Below are 19523 nucleotides of genomic sequence, written 5' to 3'. Positions count from 1 at the left end.
TCTGAATCGTCGCATCAATGTGTGCGTGAGAAATTTGTATTTGTATATGTGATGACATTTATTTGGCAAGAAATAACCATGTGAATGTAAAAGAATGCAGATAACTTTACATACTCCCGTTGTTTGACATCATTCGCACACATCATTCTAATAAACAGCATATTTTTCATTCAACACCGTAATCTTATAACATTTTGCACAATAATATATGCAATTTGATATTGTTTCAGTTTCTCAATGGAGAAATATTGAGTAATATTGGTGTGCCAACTGAAGTGTGGCGAATAATAGCATCTGAAAAAGAGCGTCAATTCTCAAAACAAAAAAAAATACTAAATTATCTTTATTGAAAATGTTTTTATTGATTTTGCCCATATTTGTGACTTTTTAAAAATTCGACCACCGTATTTACAATATTTGTTGGTGTTTCCATTGCTCCAAGACCCGTATCACCGCACATTAAACGCTTTGCAATGCATTTTATTTCGATGTGGCCCCATTGTTTAAGCGTTTCAATTTGTTGTTCAGTTATTGGATGTTCCCACATTCGTGTATTCATTGCGGGACAAAAAAATAATGGCTTTGCAAAATTCCATGCACGTGTTGTGCATAACAGTAAATTATCACATACGCCTGTTGCCATTTTAGCTAATGTATTTGCATCGAGCGGTGCAATTAACATTACATCAGCCCATTTTCCAAGTTCGATATGTAACACGGGATCATCGCGTTTCGACCATATTTGCCATTCATCTTCATCACACAAAATTGGCACACTTACAGGTAGCTCACTACGGTCGATGAAATGCTTTGCATTTTTCGTTGTAATTACTTTGATCTGAGAAATGAGAATCAAATTGCTTTCTTACCAAGTGGAACTTATTTATTTATTTATTTTTTCATTAAGTTACCTCGAATTTAAAAGCGGCCTCGTTGAACAATCTATCAATAATTTCGCCGATTTTGATGGTGGCCACACTACCGGTGCATGCAATTAAAATATTTCTACTCTCCATAATAAATGCTAAATAGATTTGCTTATTCTTAATCGAATTATTTGGTTATTTACAACAAATTGATTGTTTTTTTGTCTACTTTTGTTCGTTCTTCGTTGAATTTTCTTGATTTGGATCAGTGGCAAAACCCAATGATTTCCATTCTTCTTTGGCCATCAAATTGTTATTCATACGACATTCCAAATATTCTTTAGCTTGTTCACGACACACCGTACTATCATCTCTATTCAATTGCAAACACTTCATATACTGGAGCATCGGCAATTTGCATGAATTCTCATGATCCAATGGAAAGCTGCCCTTGTCTGACCGGCGGCATAAAAAAACATCGAAAACAAAATTAATTAATCTATTTGAATTTTACTTTTAACATATATTTTTTTGGTGTAAGTACCTGGCGGTATGGGATTGAAACGTTTCTGACCAAATGTTGCCGTTGACATTCCTAAAATATTCACAATTTATGCAAAATGTTCAATGTGATTTTCAATCAATATTCAACATTGTTGAATGCAAAAATAGAAAATCGATGAAATGAACTGAATATGAATGAGAATTAACATTTAATTATTGAAATTTACTAACCAAAAAACTGTGCAGCTACTTAATTTTCGCCGATAATACATTGACATTTAACTGTCAAGCGATATCATTCGTTGTTGAGTGTTGTTTTATTGCAACAGAGAGCGCTTGTTTGGAAATAAAAAAAAAATTAACCGGCCAAAAGTTTTTTTCATTTTATGAATGATTGAATATTCATTAAATTTAAAAAAAAATCGATCAAAACATAAGGAGAATTGTGAAAATAGTATTGTGCTGTCAATGAATCAAAAGCGAAAGAACTCTTTTTCGAACTGCACAGAAAATGAAACAGATGATACCGGTTTGAGTGCATTGTTTTTCAACATTTTTCTCGAATCCAATCGAAATATCTTTATATCTCAATGAAAATTATCATTTTCACATCAAATCCCTTTTAACGGATGCAATCTTTAAAAACAATTTTTATCAATTTTGACAAGCGAATCGGCGCCTATTGAACTATAAATATCTTTGTTCAAAAATTTGAATAACATATGTGACGATCTTTTGAAAACCAATACAATCACAACACAGTCGGATACATGTATGTGTTCGCTGAATGATATATAGAGTAAAGTTGTTGTTATTATATCAATGTGCACTTTGTAAACAAAACAAAATTGACCTCAAAGTATAAGCGCCGAATTTTGAAAAAAAAAAATAATGTTTACCTGAAAATATTTCAAAAAACCAAATGAAATAAAACAATTAAATCGAAATTTATTTTATTTTTTTTCTTCGAATTCCAATTTGTATTTATTTTTCTTTGAATCTTCTTTGAATTTTCCATTTTTATCACTGTTTTATGACAAACTAAGCTGAAGTTTCATTTAAATTTTTTGTTATTCTCTCAAAATGAATAAGGCTATATAAATCATCCTAACATTTATCAAATGAATTCCATGGGGCACAATATTTTTTTTCCTACATTTTAGTTAATATTCTTACATTTTTTGACAAGAATGATTTCGAATTTTTCGGGTGGCGATATATCCAAATGAAAACCAAATAACGGACAAAACGACAATCACAACAATAAACATTTTGATTTTTTGGAATTCAATTTGGAATTTGGTAACGCTGTTTACCAGCGTTTTTTTTTTAATTTTTGGGATTTTTTTAAATAATTTCAATATTTATTATTTGTTTTTATTCCTATTGCAAATGTTCACTGATCGATTTTGATAAATTATGTGAGCCAACTCAAAATTGCAATCGCACTCGAAAGCATCATCATTGAAGTATATTCCAAGGACATTACAATTTTACGTCTGCACAATATTACAATATTATTTCTGATTCGATCAGTGAAATTTTGACGTTTGCCAAGCGGAATTATGTGCAAACGAAAATAGAAAAAAAAAAATGGAAAAAATAAAGAAGAAAAATAATAAACACAAGAAATATAGCCTTATAACCGAATATATAAAAAAAACACATAAATTAACTAAATTGTGTTGTGCAAAATTTTACAAAAAAAAACATATTTCGCATATTTTTCGTGACTTTATGAATTTAATGATGGCTGAGATGATGTTCTGTTTGTTTTCGTAGAAAAAAGGAGAAAAACATTAAAAATGAGTAATGGAATTATGTTATAAATTGACTAAAAAACCCATTTATATAAATTATGCATTACGAAAAGGCTTTTGTGTTTTATCTGGCTCGCTCAGTGCATTCGTTTTTTTTTTTTCTCGACATTTTGCTTTTGTTTTGAATTGAACCGGACGCATGCTATGTTGTTGTTGTTTTTATTTCCGGGCGAGAGATTTTACATTTGATGCGGATGATGCTTAAACTGTACAGGACACAAAATGCATTTTCATGTATTTGCTTTTGAGTTTGAATGTTGATTTGTATGTGAGATGAATATTCTCGTGCGGCCGGCTCGTTTCTTTGCCAAAAATACAATGGATGACGGTGTCATTGTTGACGTTGTTATCGTCGTCGTGGCCACGGTTGCAAAACTTGCTACACTGCTACAATTACTGTTGGATCGTGAATGAAATATGGGAGCACTGAGTTGTTCACTTTTCGGAATTGGATCGTTGGCAATGGATGATGCGGCCAATAAAAATGATGAATCAATCGTATTGTACTGATGAATTCGCCAAGGCAACGCAAATTCAGTCGGCTGAAGCATTGGAATTGATTCACCAAATGCCGTCACCGGCAGATCATCGGTGATACTGATGCTTTTTAATTGATCGATCGTTGGAAAAAATGTGAAAATTTCATTGAAATTATTTTGTTGATTTAGTTCATCTTTGCAATGTCGACGTTTCAGTCGTTCAATTGTTCTCTGTTCGCGTATTCTCTGTACATCCCATTTTTTACGTTTTCGTTCGTCCAATAAGAAACGAGCATGTCGCCGTGCAAATACATCATCATTTAAATCTTCCCATTCACGTGCTGTGACCGGCGCCTCACGGTTACTACTCATTTCCCATGTTCGCCATTTTGGCAATTCTAAATTACTATCGTTTTCATTTGGACAAATTTCATCGGTAATTTCTTGTTTCAATTCGGCTTCAATTTCGTCCAATTGCCATTCACGTATTTTGTATGGTTTTTTTGTTGTTAAAAAGGTGTTTCGTGTTATGTGTCGCCTTGATGATGGATAAAGAATTGTCGATCGATTCATTTCTGTTGTTGGATCGGTCGTTGATAATGCTATTGCTGGTATCGCTGACATTGTTACCATTGGTGTCGTTGTTGATGCTGTTGTCATTGAATTACTGTCCAAACAACTTCCTGCATACGATTCACTTTGATTGAAATCACACGTTGATACGGTTGATGCAATGGGACTTGATACCATCATTGATGGTGGCGGTATTGATTCATTCGTCAGCGGTGATTCAACATTTGATGTGTCTTGTGAATCTTCTATTGCACTATTTGGATCGTATACTGGTGAATGGTGCATATCGTTATCGTCCTCGTCGTCGTCGTCGTCATCATCATTCTCATTGTCGTCCACTTCTTCTTCTTCCACATGCATCTCTTCTTGTTCAACTTTAATGGTGGTATTAATTTGACAATCGATCGATAAATCTGAATGATGATCGAATGTTGTTTGGACAGATGGTGGCGAACTCATATCCTCATCATCGTCATCATCATTATCAGCATCAACTGATAATGGTGCTACATAATTTGTTTCGATTGCATCCGAGCTCATGTCGTCGTCAATCATTTGTGTTAAATTTGGTGATGGTGTTGTTGTTTTCATTGTTGTTGTCGGTGTCGTCGTCATTGTCGTTGGCTCAAAAATTATTGGCTCAATTTCATTTTGTACCACTTCACTTTTTATCGTTCGTAATGGGCTCCATTTTTCATAGTTCACTTTATTGTTGCCTATATCAATATTTTTGGTACGCACAAATATTTTTTCACCATTTTCCGATTTTTTTCGTTGCAATATTATTTTACTGATGAGTTTGCCATTGTTGTTGCCAATTATATTATTTTCAATGGCTCGATATTTAATGGTTGGATGTGATTTATTATGAATTGTATGATTTGTGGTCGGTGTCATGGCTTTCAATCGATTATGTTTGACAATTTCACTAAGGGCATGCGGATGCATTTTTATTTCGTCAGTTGGTGATTTTGTTGTTGTTGTGTTCATTTCAATTTTGATCGGAATCGTTGTTTGATTGTTGCGAATTTCGTTAATTGCATGATTTTCATCGGTTAAACCGATGCTATCATTGCTGCTATTCAATGGATACATTTGATTTGTTGTGATGATATTTTGTGATTTATTTTTGGCGCTCAATGTCATTTCACTTGGGTGCGTTGAACGCATTGACACTTTTGATTCTGTTGTTGTTACAGCGGTAAAATATGAATCAATTGTTGGACTACCGCCACTTGTATTTAACACTTTTCCACTTGAATGGCCACCGCCACCGGTTGTCGTTGCTGTCGTATGATACCGATTGTTATTTTGTCGTCGTTCATTTGGCGTTGTCACTGTTCGTTCACATTTCAGTCGCAATTGTGCATTCTCCTCTCTCAACTGTAACAATTGTTTATCTTTGGCTATGAGCTGATTGCTTTGCTCTTGAATCAAATCAAGATGCAGCAGCAACATTGCTTGCAATTGTTTATTCTCTTTGCGTAATGATTTTAAATCATTGGCGGCTGCCGCTAAATTTAAATGTGTTGTGCCTACACTGCGATACCGTGAATTATCCGAACAATATACATGATCCAAATTGTAATTGTACAAATCCGATTGTTGACTATTACTTTTTGCCAGTTTATCGCCGGTTGTTTCCATTATGAATCCGTGACTACCAACCATTTAACCATTTAATATGTTGTCGCTGTGCGCGCCAAACAAACAAACGCCGTACAATTTTTTTTTTGTTTTTTTTTCAAATGTGCTGATAATACCGATGCCGATTGTTGCCGTGCGTTGTGTGGCCACTCACTCAATTAAATCGGTTTGTTTTGTTTTGTTCTGTGTTGTTCAATTGTATGTGCTTTTGCCCAAAGCGTACCTTTGAATGCCTGATTAAATGCATAAGCTGGACACCAATAATATAAAAAAAAATGGTACAAAAGAAAGAAAGAACGAAAGAAAAACAAGAGAGAAAAAAAGCACAACAAATTATTGGACACTGTTTCAACGCAATGCAATCGTATTTTATCGTTCGGAAAATTGTTTACACTCACCCGTTATTATATGGCAACAGCTTTTTGCAAAAAAAAATTCGGAAATCTAAAATCAATTTTGCTTAATTTAACTTAATATGTTTTGTTCTCTTGCTTGACATGCCAAAAAAACGTCGACATCTTTGTCGTTTTGTTTAATGCGTATGTGATGGCAGCACCGTATAAATGTGCGCTTCATTTCATTTTGAAAACATCATTCACGGGGACGGTATCGAAAAACATAAAAATATACGTTACGCGCATCAAACACACACACATGCAAAATCATATGTTCGCGCCATTTTCGATTTCGTTTTTTTTATTCAATTGTCAATTCGGCATATTTTCTATTCTTTTGTTTTTTCAAATTGATTTTTTTTTTTTCGTTCGATGAACGATGGGAAAAAATTCAACGAAATATATAAAATTCTAAATAAATGATGCGATTTATTTGACATATAAAAGTGACATAATAATTCATGGCGCTGATGTGCGTGGTGGCGAAAAATCGCATCGCTTTGACAAACCGCCGTACAAATACCACTGTGAAAAACGAATTGTTTATCAAATTACCAAATAAGAAATATTTGTCGTAAACAAATCACAATTAGGATCATTTTTCTCTTCTATTTATTTTTTTGATTTCATTTGCCATGTATTTTAATTTAAGTGTAGCATTTTTAATTGGATTTACAGCATTAGTCACAGCAAATGATCTGCAAGTATGTTGTGAATGACATCGAATCGATGTCAATTCAATTGGAATGTTATCTATCATATATGAAGTGCATTTAATTTTCATATAGATTCCAGAGAAATTTACCGAAAACGCTCGTACGCATACAAATAATTGGGCAGTTTTGGTAGACACATCACGGTTTTGGTTTAACTATCGTCATGTCGCAAATGTTCTGTCAATTTATCGTTCGGTTAAACGTCTCGGAATTCCAGACAGTCAAATTATTCTAATGGTTGCCGATGACATGGCATGCAATGCAAGAAATCCACGTCCGGCCACCGTTTTTAACAATGCAAATCAACACATTAATGTGTATGGAGATGATGTTGAAGTTGATTATCGCGGTTATGAAGTGACGGTTGAGAATTTTGTACGATTATTGACCGGACGAACACAAACCGGGACGCCAAGATCAAAGAAACTGCTCACCGATCCCGGCAGCAATATTCTCATCTATTTAACTGGTCATGGTGGCGATGGCTTTTTGAAATTTCAAGACTCCGAAGAGATCACAAACCATGAACTGGCAGACGCATTCGAGCAAATGTGGCAAAAACAAAGGTACTCTTTTATTTAAATCGATACGCTTTTTGTGACATTAAGAAGATTTTCGAGCTTTCATCGTCCAATTCATTGCAACAGAATGAGAAACGAACTTTTCATTTATTTGCAGATATAATGAAATTTTCTTCATGATTGATACGTGTCAGGCGGCTTCAATGTATGAAAAATTTTATTCGCCCAACATTCTAGCAGTTGCCAGCAGTTTGGTGGGAGAGGATTCACTTTCGGTATGTTATTGAAACAAAAAAAACCATTTGAATTACATCGATTAATTTGATTTTCATCCATTTATCATATAGCATCACGTTGATCCGGCCATTGGTGTTTATATTATTGATCGATACACTTACTATGCTTTGGAATTTTTGGAGCGAGTCCAACCAAATAGCAAGAGAACCATCGGCGAATTTGTAAGATTAGAATTTCATTCATTCGTTTCACTCCATATTGACCTCTTGATGAATTTGGATTTCTTTTTTTAGCTAAAAGTATGTCCAAAACGTGAGTGTATATCAACGGTTGGCGTTCGAAAGGATTTATATCCAAAAGATCCGAATAAAGTGCCAATCACTGATTTCTTTGGTTCATTGCGTCCGACCGAAATTTCATCGAATGAAGTCAATGTGACGATGTTTATTGAAGAGTAAGTTGTGTGTTCTCATGTCTTTCGTCACATTTTCATAATCAAACCATTGATTGTATTGTTTCAGAACAAATTTTGAAGAGGAAGATAAACTTTATGCCAGTTTATTAAATGAAAAACATTCTCATGTATTCTATGAACAATTTCCCAGTCGACTGTTCAACTGAATCACTTGAAATACCAAATAGAAACCAAAAGAAGTGATGCTATTTTTCAATAAAAAAAATTGACAATAAAAAACAACCAATTGTTTATATGATTAGAGCTTTTATACAAAGGCACAAGAATTAAGTCAATAGATGGCGCTAGCAATGAAAATTCACTGGATTGACGAGCATGTCTTGATTTGTCAAAGTTATGAGCATTTGTAAACAAAACACGCGCTTTAATCTCTCACACACTGGTTGATGTTCGCGATTATCGTTTGCAATGTCTATTATCCCCGATCAATTGATTGCAACTTTAAAGTCTCGAGAATATGGCCAATTACTCGAAATTCTAAAGTCATCAGATCTGTAAGATTGATTGAATAAAAAACAACTCTGTGCCGAAAAGAAAAACTAAGCGAGCATCTTTTTCATTCCAGAAATCAACTGTTGAAAACTGATCAAGTGATTGATTTGGTTGTGGCCATTGCGACTGTGTTCCAACAATGTGTCCAGTTATTATGGTCAGATAATGTCAACGATAAACCGTCCACATTCGATGATTTGATCTGTGAATCTTGTCGATTGCTGCGAAACAGTTGTGCGGCCGGTGCCATGGTACAAAATCGAATAATTGCATTCGAACTAGGATCGTACAATATGTATGACATAATCAATGCGATATTATTTTCATCCGAAGCATCTCGACTATCACAAAAGACGCGAAAAATGTGTTGGCAATACGTTGCAAATATTTGTGTTCAAAATGCTGGAACACAACGTGAAATTTGGTCAAAATGTATTGCATCGCATCTATCACAATTAAATTGTGTATGCGACACCGAAAATAATCGTGAATGCACCATGATTCTTTACAACATATTTATTAGTGAAATTTTGTGTACGATCGATGTCAAGCAAATTGTTGAAATTTTATTGCAATGCATCATAAACGGTCACGACCTACAATGTAACGATTTTCATCAATTATTTATGGAACACCTAATCACAAAATACCGTTCAATTGCATCGGTGTACGATCGATTGGTGCCAGCTGAAAAGCGACTATATTTCATTTACTATGTTGCCGATCACATGAAAGCCGTTCGTCACGATGTAATTTCGACGCCGTTGTTGCAATTCATCTGCAAGGAATTCAAAAAGAAATCGGATTGTGTTCTAAAAACACCATCAACCGTCGATACCATTCATCCAAAAGAAGTGATCGCTTTGCTAGAAGTAATTGCATGTGCCACGTCCGATGAACGATACGCATTCGTTTTATCATCAGATACGTCATTATTTATAAATGTTGGCTGTTTGTTGCGTTCAATTCATGAAATTGGAAAGCGCGAAAGTGCTGCAAATATCTTTACACCCGTACAGAAACTAAACCAATTAGCGCCCAATTCAAATGAAGATTGTTCCATCGAACGCGATATATCGTATCAATTGAAATCAACGCTTATCCGAACATTGGCCAATTTAGCATATAAAAATAAAGAAAACCAAGATTTGGTGAGAAAATTTAGAAAATTTATGTAAAAAAACCAGCGAAACATAAAAAAATACACTCTCTAAATTCTTTTCTATAGGCACGCGAAATGGAATTTTTAATAGCAGTGCTCGACTCCACAGCATTGGATGCACGAAATCCATGTGAGTATGTTATGGGCCCTTTTTGGGGGGACTCTCACATTCCATTTCAATAAATCATCAATCAAATTAATTTCTTATACAATTTGAACGCACTGTTTTCTCATATATTTTCATGTTGCAGTGATTAAAGAATGGAGTATTTTGGCTATTCGTAATTTATGCGAAAACAATATGGAGAATCAAGAAATAATTCGGCAGTTAACCAAAGTGGGCGATTCCAAATCGGACATTCTAAAAGAATTCAACCTTGATTTAGGATCGCTTCGAATAAATCCAAATGAATAAAAACATTTTTTAATGAAACAAAGAATGAAAAAAAAATCAACAAATTTCCAATAAAGATGCATGTTGACGAAAATAAAACAAAAAAAATAGCTTATTAATTGTAGTCTTTACTGCTACCACGATCCAATCGTTTTTGTTTTACAATTTATTTCTCTTTTTTTCTTCTCCGCAGACAATATATTTGGATTTTGTCACCTGGATATTTCAGCTCATCTGGATAACGTTAGGCGATGATATGGAGTGAAAACAATAGAAGTGATTGTTGTATGGTTTAGACATAAAAATACTACCATAATCATAACAATCACTTCTATTGTTTTCATTTCGTATCATCGCCTAACGTTATCCAGATGAGCTAAAATATCCAGATGACAAAATCCAAACATATTGTCTGCTTCTCCGTCTTAAAATCTCCGATGTTCACAATATATATATATATATATTTTCCAGCTAATTCATAAAGTTGCATCTTGGTAACACTTTAGTATGACATGAATGATCGGTGTGACCCATAATCAATAGAGGAAAGACGGTTTCTCGCTTTTTTCTTTTTCATCTCTCATTCCCTTTCTCTCTCTCTCTCTCTCTCTATCTCCAATCTATCTTTCTCCTTCGCCCTTTCGTGCGATGTGCGCACCAAAGTGGACTCTTACACCAAAAAAAAAAAACATATCGGCAATATGTTGGTTGATCATCGCACAAGCGGGCATTTCTGTGAAACCGATTTAATATGGTATATGGAAGGGCTGCACAAAACAGAATAACAAATAATGTGCGCATAATCAACCAAAATGAATAGAAATTATGTCGAAGTAAGTGGTTTGTTGGTGTTTGCTTTTGTGCTCATCTTCCGTGTATTTTCGAGATGTTGTTCTGCTTGCGCTTGTTTGATGTTTGTGTCGTCGTCGTCACCGTCGTCGTTGTTGCCGTCGTCGCATTTAGTTAAAGGAGTATCTCGGCACTTTTGTCTTCTTGCTATTGAGCTGCTGTGATATTTCTCAAAGAGGGAAACAATTTAAATGTGGCTCTTTGACCACAGAGTGATCACACCAAAATTGATATTCCTCATCATGTTATTATGGATATCGAATTTAAATTTTCCATAATGATAGGTTTCCATAACCATTACATGGTTAGTTTTATTCTTCTCTTCTCTTATTGCCTGTCTATCTCAACATCTCAACATTCACTTGGTCGATTCGATTCATGCCCTTTCTTCTCGTCACAATGCTTGCATCAAAACAATCTGAATTTGTTCCAGATATAAACATAACATGCACTTTTCAATCTTTATTCAGAAAAACACTTTTGTTTGAATTGTTTTTTTTTTCTCTCTCTCTCATTTTCATTCTTTCCATAATATGCAATAGTTCAGTGTGAACTCAACGAAAATAGTATGTTCATTGTATGTTTTTGTGTCTATATTTATTTGATATTCTTATCTCAATCAAAATGATGATATCCTTTCAATGAACACAATGGCACCGAATTCACTATCCGAATCAAATAGAATGAATGAACCATATTGCATTTGGTTGTGGTATGCTCTTCAAGACCAAATATCATGCAATAATAATAAAAATGCCTCCAACAAGAACAAATCGAAAACACCTCATATCCTCATCGCATTCAAAAAGATCTTGCTGCTCAAGGAAAGTCACTCTCATCTGGTTTTCATCAATATTTTGAGAGAGAGAGAGAGAGAGAGAGAGAGAGAGAGAATACAGAAAAAAATGTAAATAACATGTGATAACGGCGCCAATCCAAGTAGGCGCATTTTAACTTGATGGATATTGTCTATGCGCTTGTCTCCCTTGCTCTCTGATGTGAACCCTTCACAAAAATCTCTACAATGCACGACCTTTATTAAAGCTCCTGATAAAATCACTCACAAATCGTAATTGTGTACACTTCAACCGATGATAAACACACACACATTATGCATTTGTTTTTTTCTCTCTCCTCTTATTCAGTCGGCATTGCTAGCTTGCTTCTAATGGCACCTGATACTTTAGATTCTTTTTTCTCAGTTTAAATAAAATAATCATTATCACCACGCGGATTTGTGTGTCTATTATACTGACTCTCTTAATCTATTGTTCGAATGATGTCATGTGGTTCATTTTACTCAAAAAAAAAATTGAAATTCGAGTTTTACTTAAAAAATTGTGTTTTTCTTACAAAAAAAATCGACAAACATCCAAAAAAATAATTGAATTTGTGGATGAAAAAACAACTGCCAGAGCTTAACGGAAATGTAAAAAACAATGAATAAAAGCGTAAATTGATTGTAAAAATGTGCGGGGCGTAATACAGTGTGACATACAAATTGAATTGCATTATTTAGGCCAATGTAGTGCAGTGATAACAATAAAGTTGAAAGGGAACCAGAGCCCAACTTATTCAATTCATTTAGAAGTAACAATTTTAAATGATATCTTTGATTCGGACGAATTTTTGTTTACGCTCCAAAAATGTATATTTTTTTCTTATTCACATACGTGGGAAACGAAAAAGATGTGGCTGCTGAAAGGAATTGTTGACACAAAAATTATATATTGCCAATGTTTGTGTATCTGTTGAAAAGTAGCAGCCAATGATTTATCATCGTAAGTTTGTTTGATAATAGTATAATATCAGATAGCAGGCTATAATGTATGACGAAACCACCTTAGTGTGATGGAAAATAATATATACAATAAATGCTTTTGTTTTATTTTAATATATAAAATACAATACAAATGTGAGTATCACATGCGAATAATAGTAATGCCCAAGCGATTTTTTGAGTGCGATGCTGAGAGAGAAAGAGAGAGTAATAGAGGCAAATGTGCCTCGATTCGATCGCTTGCGAATCGATTTGCTGCGTGAGAGAAGAGCTAATTCGCCAGAGGTGCACATATACTTCATGTGCTAACAGAACCAAACAGAGAGTAAAATATACATATATTTTAACCACACCTACCTATACAAAGATGCGAACAGACATTGGTTTATTCAGTTTTATTAACGTGAAATTTATATTTCAATTCCGAAGACAAATCGATTTTGTTCCACCTAAAAAACGAAACATCATTGACGGCCAATGCAATGTGCATTTCGTTTTGTTGATTACGAACGGATTGTTGTAAATGTTCATCAAAAATTAATATCAAAAATAAAGATGGTGAATTTATTGGTGTTGCTTATCATATGATTGCAATCACTTGACACGATGAACTATGCCGAGAAAAAAAAATACACACACCTGTGATGTGATTATTAAATGGTACAGCAATCAGTGATAATCACCGTTTGCAGTTATACAAATCGATCGTTTTATTTTTTGGGTCCTTTTTTCGAAGATTCTGTCATTTTGTGGGCCATAAATGTTTTCACTTGAATCGGTTTCGCAAATGAAGCGAGCACGAAGATAATTGTTTTGGTGTATGTTTAAATTCCTCCTCATTTCTTCTTGTTCCACATCTTTGTCAATGAATATGTGGTTTTGAATGGTGTGAAGCATGATAGAGACTAAATGAAACGGCAATTAAAAGAATGCACTAAAAATACTTTGTTTGATTTTACTTCGCATCGTTTTTATCACGATGCATCTGCATCTAAATTCGAATGGTTTGCGCTTATTAATCTACATATTTTTTTTCTTTCTCTATCCGCTTATTCGATTTTATTTATTTAATCAGCATCATTTGAATGCAACTTGTTAGCCAAGAGGTGTACATCTTAACCAATGGGATTGTTTGGCCGTATACTTTTCCGCGATTTCTTTCTCACTCTTTGGATAACCCTCTCGTCACCTTGTGGCAAAACCACAAACAAACCACTCTTGTGCACGAGTTTTCGACTACTTGTTTATTTTTTTTTTTAAAGCCACACAATTCTATGTGCAATTGGAAGCGAGCACACTTTTTTCGCCATTCATATTTGGTCAAATTGATTTGTTGGTGTTTTTCATTTCGTTTCCATTGGCAATCGTTTTATTATCCCAATTATTATTAATTTCAGTAGGCAGCAGACAGAATTAGAGATTAAACTATTCGAATACAAATATTTATCAGATACTTGAAACAAATCAAATAAAGACCGAGGAATAGAAAAAATAAAACGTTTACTGTTGTTTGTCATCGCTTTAAAACTCAATTGAAACACGACCGAATCGCTTGAAATCGTGACTTAGACAAATCACTTGTTGATTCATTTTAATTACTTTTTCATTACTTTGTACAATCTAGTTTCTCTCTCATCTATCGATATTTATCCATTTATATCATTTTAATACCACGCAGTGTCGAAATTACATGTAAATTTGACCAAATTCAGTTGACTTTTTTTTTTTTCTTTAAAATTCATTAAGCGCAATTTTTTTTATCTTCATAAAATTGAATGAAAAATGAAGAACAAATACCCAAGTTTATTTTTACCAAATGCCGTTATTAATACGCGTTGGGCTTTCAGAGACAATACGAGTGACTGTCAATTTGATTTTAATTCGATCACATCATACTCTTATCACATCTGAGCGGTAAATTGTTGTATTCAACGTTCAACGATTTGAATGGAAGTGATGGTGAGCAAATGTATGAATAATAATAATGCAATTTGTTGAACAAATGACAAAACACAAACGCGCTGAACCAGTCCATTCAATTCGTCCGAGATTTAAATGTATTTTTGTTCTCTCATTCTTTAATCGAGTTAGTACTTTTTTGTGTTTTTTTTTTATTGAACATATTGGTCGCTTTGCTGTGACAAATTCACAACAATCGATGAAGAGCGAGCAAAATATTGAAATATATAATCGAATGTAGTGCATTTGTTAGACCGTTTTTTCTCTCTCTTCATATACGTGGTAATTGCATTTGATCAGTCGTTAAACATGTTCATTTGCGGGGCGGCAGCAGCAGCAGCAGAAATGGCACTATTTGTCGATCGTTTGTCATTAGACGTTCCATTTGTTCATGATTCGATTTGTCGGCGTGCGATTCGCCATACATCGCGATGATGATTTTATCTGGTGATTGTTGGCAGCAACGCGACCGCCTTCTCTCTCTCTCTCTCTCTCTCTCTCTCTCTCTTTCAGACATTATAATGAGATATTTTCAGCGAAATGAATCAGCTCAGCCAGATATCGTCAGGAGCTGAAATGGAGTGAAGACAATAAAAGACACTTCTATTGTTTTCACTAAATTTCAGCTCCTGACGATATCTGGCTGAGCTGATTCATCTGGCTGAAAATATCTCATTATAATGTCTGCTCTCTTTTGTATCTCCTTCGAACTTCTTTTCAAATTCATAACGTGCACTCTCTTTATAAAAATATTTTTATATCCTCAACGGAGGAGAGCGCGCGCCTTCTCGTTTGCCTGGTATGCTCGATTCTGAGCGGCAACCGTCAACAACGGTTATACTTATAATGATTTATTGGTTGAGCCGAACAACATGCCAAATGTTTTCATTCCGATATCTTCTCATATATTCAGTTCGTTTGATCACACACACAGAGAGAGAGCGAGTCATTTTGTGGCCATCGAGTTTCCATTATCAAACTCACACTTTTGGCCGAGGCCAAACTCTAGCCACGTATGTGTACATGTGAGTAGCTGAAGAGTGCTGTGTGGCATTAACAAGCAAACGAAAGACAATGTTACATTGAAAAATAGCTTCGTTTAATATAAAATAATTAATGCGATAATGGACCAATAAATGACAATAATGACAACAAACAAAGCGAAACGAAACGAAACGAATAACAACAACAACAAAAAAATGGCAAATAAAACGGGAAACGCGCGACTGCAAACAAAATGTAAAATGTGGCCAACAAGAATATCTCAACGCTCGTTGCACTCTCGTGCAATTGATTGTGTGTTGAATTTTATTATTACTGTCGCGTAGTCGAACTGCCAGCACTGTCTCTTGTGTACCGCTTGCGTTCTTCATGTTTAGTATGTGCTCCATGCATGTGGCATTCGGATTTGGTCATTTTTGCTCACTCTCTCGTCACTCTTCTCACTATCGCTCTCATACGTCGGGCTTAAGTGCTACGACGAACAAATTCAGAGTAGAAAAAAAACAGCACACGCTGGACACTTTCTGTTAAATCACAACAAAGGTTCGTTCTTTCCACCGTGTATCTCCTTTCTCTGTCTGATTTCCTTTTGTGATGGTTCGATGCCATTCAGATGGCTTCAGTCGGATGTTTTGATTTTTTCTGCCGCACTCTTTTTATTTCTCTCGGGAATATATACATAGATATGTATGTGTGTGTGTGTGTATTGACTCATAAGTCAACGTGTGTGGAACAAGTTGATAAGTTGAAATTGCGTACTCTTTTTTTTCTCCGCATGTCCAGTACATTCGGTGGGATTTTTCACTCTGCACTCACTCTCTCCAGTTCGCTCTTGTTCAATGGGTTTTATTTTTTCAGCGATGACGATATTATAAAAAAAAATTACATTTTTTCGGCTGGTTTCTCGTACATATTTTACACCATATTTTCATTTGCCTACATCTTCTTATGCGATGACCAACAACACATTTTCAATTCAACGGTGTACGCACGTACTTGATTCATTTTCATGTATGTTGAACATATATTGCCTTACACTTACACACCATATACCAATGGTTGGTCGCACACCACAGCCCGTTTGTCTTGTAAATATATATCAAATTCGATGGCAATAAATTTCAATTATGTCAATAATCATACAAATTAATAACAATAAATAAATGTTATGGCGAATTAGGTAGTGTTACAGAAAAATACATTCACCATAAATAAAACGAATGTGACACATTTGGTCAATCGACTCTATACCACATTTTCGAGAGACCTGACTAATGCATACATTCCAATTTATTATTGCTTCATTGACTCAGTGCATCCCGGTCATACTGTTCTATTACGAATTCTATGATTTATACACGCAAAGTGCGCAGTGAAATTCACACAGTGTATTTGGTAAAATGAAAAAACAAACCTTTTACGACAAATTTATCCAAATTATAATTCATCTGAAAAGAAAAAACAACAACGCTTTGAAATAAAATGTTGTCCCTTGATCATTTCGTATATGATACGCAGTGCCGGTGTCAATGTAGTCGACCAGGTTTGCCATTTAAGATAACAAATCAGTTTTTGGCAGACACGGTTTCTCGGAGAAGGAGAGGCGGTGAAGCAGCAAATGAAGAAGAAAATAGGAGAATAAGTTTTTTCCTGTGGCTTCAGGAAGACAAGATTTCTGTCTAAAAATATATAACTCTTTAATTGAGTAGAAGAACTGCTCTTCTCCTTTTACTTCTTGACCATTCCTTTTTCTTCTGTTCATCATTGGAGGTGTCCACCGGATTATCGAATTCGGGGTGGGTTTTTGATATACTCTTTACATAGTTGAATTGATGATTTAAGGAGGTTTGATTTAAGAACGGGATGTGGGAGAATTCCGACTCAAAAACCCTAGCAAATGGAAAGAAATTCTTTCAAAATCACAAAGGGGGTAATATGAAATCTATGACCAAAAGAATTTTCATCCGATTTTTTAATCCGAAAGGGAATCGAATTCGAGTCGAGATTCAAATTTACGGTTATCCAAATTCAAAGCAACCACCATGGATACCACTGTCACTCATCATGCTTTCAACATAGACATCTCATAACAATAGTAAATCTTGCAAATATTCCACTTCAAACGAAACACTGCTTCATATCAAAAATATATTCACATAACATTGGAAATAGATGAACAAAGTGTACTACCGTATATTTTTTTTGCAGTATCATTGCGTTTTCTTAGAAATTGTAATCACTTCAAATCAAAATCTTCCGAATCTTTAAAGTTGATTCAGCCAAAAAATCGCATCTTTTAAATCCATGAATGATACCGGATATTTCAGTCGCCGAAATGTTTTGTAAAGCGAATGTGATGCTAATTGGATTTCATTTTTCAATGTGTTATTGCTACAGTGTTGTGAATTGTGTAAAAAGAAAGGTCCAATTAATCCTGTTAATTCTGCGTTGTTGTTACAAAGCGATTTTACAAAGCGGTTAGTTAATGTGTGAACAGAAGATGAATGCAAAAAGGATTGTTGTAAATGTGTGAGAGGCAAGTGAAAGAGCGAGAGCTGGTTCGACTCGATTTTACGTGAAATCACCTCATCTCATGAATGTTTCTCTTCATTTGCAGCAGATGCCGTAATTCCATTTGCTCGTTGCATTAAGTTCGAGCATTTAAATTGAATTGCACACGTACATTTTCTGCATGAATATTTAAGTTTTGTGCTAATTGCAGCAAATATATTATTATATTATAGCGCGCATTGAGATCGTTAAAAAAAAACGACGACGAAACGATGAAAAACGTACTCAAATTATCGCATAAAAACGCACTACCGTAAACTTTGAAATCGAAACGGATAGTATTTACCAGCTTATTTTTTGTTGTTGTTGTTGTTGTTATTGTTTATGTGGTTTGCTTTGTTGAACGAAGATGAATACAAAATAATCATATTCGTTTATGTGCCATGGTCAATTTAACATTGCCGGTTTCATGGTAATGTGAATTCTTTATTCATCCCATTTTTTTCGTGTGTGAATATCATTCCATTGTTTGTATCGAGAGAGAAAAGATATATATAAATCGAATTGATACAATATTAACATATGTATCTGGATTGTCTATTGTCGCATGCAAGACGAATGATATTGATGAAAATGTGTGTGTGAGATAGAGGGAGAGATGTAGAGAGAGAGATAGAGGAAGAAGGAGAGAGAAATTTGGATAAAAAGACTGTCCCATTTTCTAATGGAATCGCGTGTTTGTTTGTCTTGTTATCTCTTGTCTTCATTTTCTGCCCTTTCATTATGTTTGCCTTCAATTTAAAAGCATTTAATCAAATAAGCCCAATAAACGATGCAAAGCAACGAATTCTTGCAGCAAGAATAAAAAAAGAAAAAAAAACATCACACACACATGTAAAACAAATCAACCCAAATGAAGGAAGAAGGAATTTCATTTTTTTTATTCACTCACCTTCTGGAGCATATACATATTTAAAATGGCCCGCAGCGGTACGCTATCTAATGGACACATCGCTCTCATTTTCATTTACATTTTTTTCCAGTCCTATTCGTTCCGTTTCTCTATCGAAAACAAAATATTAAATGCCGACACTTTTAAAATGCATCAGGTCATTTGATAAGGCAAGTCGTCCAGAGAGGA

The 19523-nt window shown here is 34.5% G+C and overlaps 5 protein-coding genes across 6 annotated transcripts; 2 read left to right on the top strand and 3 right to left on the bottom strand.

The window, feature by feature from the left end:
* Positions 1-337: 337 nt before the first annotated feature.
* On the bottom strand, positions 338-1034 carry LOC116347063 (phosphopantothenoylcysteine decarboxylase). The gene is made up of 2 exons (XM_031777503.1): positions 912-1034; positions 338-838 (listed from the first exon to the last, which is right to left on the bottom strand). The coding sequence occupies exons 1-2, from the start codon at positions 1014-1016 to the stop codon at positions 359-361; spliced, it is 585 nt and encodes a 194-aa protein (XP_031633363.1). The 5' UTR covers positions 1017-1034; the 3' UTR covers positions 338-358.
* A 27-nt stretch (positions 1035-1061) lies between these two features.
* On the bottom strand, positions 1062-1720 carry LOC116347128 (cytochrome c oxidase assembly protein COX19). 2 transcript variants are annotated; one of them, XM_031777629.1, is made up of 3 exons: positions 1602-1720; positions 1411-1461; positions 1062-1321 (listed from the first exon to the last, which is right to left on the bottom strand). In XM_031777629.1, exons 2-3 carry the CDS (start codon positions 1457-1459, stop codon positions 1092-1094), a joined length of 279 nt encoding a protein of 92 aa, XP_031633489.1. In that variant the 5' UTR covers positions 1460-1461; positions 1602-1720; the 3' UTR covers positions 1062-1091. The 2 variants fall into 2 exon arrangements, with proteins under 2 accessions (XP_031633489.1, XP_031633571.1); XM_031777711.1 differs by lacking the exon at positions 1602-1720 and having other exon boundaries at positions 1411-1590.
* A 1371-nt stretch (positions 1721-3091) lies between these two features.
* On the bottom strand, positions 3092-6433 carry LOC116346839. The gene is made up of 2 exons (XM_031777121.1): positions 6288-6433; positions 3092-6139 (listed from the first exon to the last, which is right to left on the bottom strand). The coding sequence occupies exon 2, from the start codon at positions 5911-5913 to the stop codon at positions 3421-3423; it is 2493 nt and encodes an 830-aa protein (XP_031632981.1). The 5' UTR covers positions 5914-6139; positions 6288-6433; the 3' UTR covers positions 3092-3420.
* Positions 6434-6787: 354 nt separating this feature from the next.
* LOC116346982 (putative GPI-anchor transamidase) lies at positions 6788-8417 on the top strand. The gene is made up of 6 exons (XM_031777377.1): positions 6788-6988; positions 7073-7566; positions 7679-7796; positions 7869-7979; positions 8052-8212; positions 8280-8417. Exons 1-6 carry the CDS (start codon positions 6920-6922, stop codon positions 8377-8379), a joined length of 1053 nt encoding a protein of 350 aa, XP_031633237.1. The 5' UTR covers positions 6788-6919; the 3' UTR covers positions 8380-8417.
* Positions 8418-8550: 133 nt separating this feature from the next.
* Positions 8551-10356, top strand: LOC116346913 (ataxin-10). The gene is made up of 4 exons (XM_031777250.1): positions 8551-8727; positions 8799-9876; positions 9954-10017; positions 10139-10356. The coding sequence occupies exons 1-4, from the start codon at positions 8642-8644 to the stop codon at positions 10300-10302; spliced, it is 1392 nt and encodes a 463-aa protein (XP_031633110.1). The 5' UTR covers positions 8551-8641; the 3' UTR covers positions 10303-10356.
* Positions 10357-19523: the final 9167 nt, after the last annotated feature.

Source organism: Contarinia nasturtii, unplaced genomic scaffold, assembly GCF_009176525.2.
Source record: "Contarinia nasturtii isolate CC-2019 unplaced genomic scaffold, AAFC_CNas_1.1 Cnas_scaffold_78, whole genome shotgun sequence".
Lineage (NCBI taxonomy): Eukaryota > Metazoa > Arthropoda > Insecta > Diptera > Cecidomyiidae > Contarinia > Contarinia nasturtii.
The sequence above is the reverse complement of the archived record's forward strand: the minus strand, read 5'-3'. Positions and strand labels throughout refer to the sequence as shown.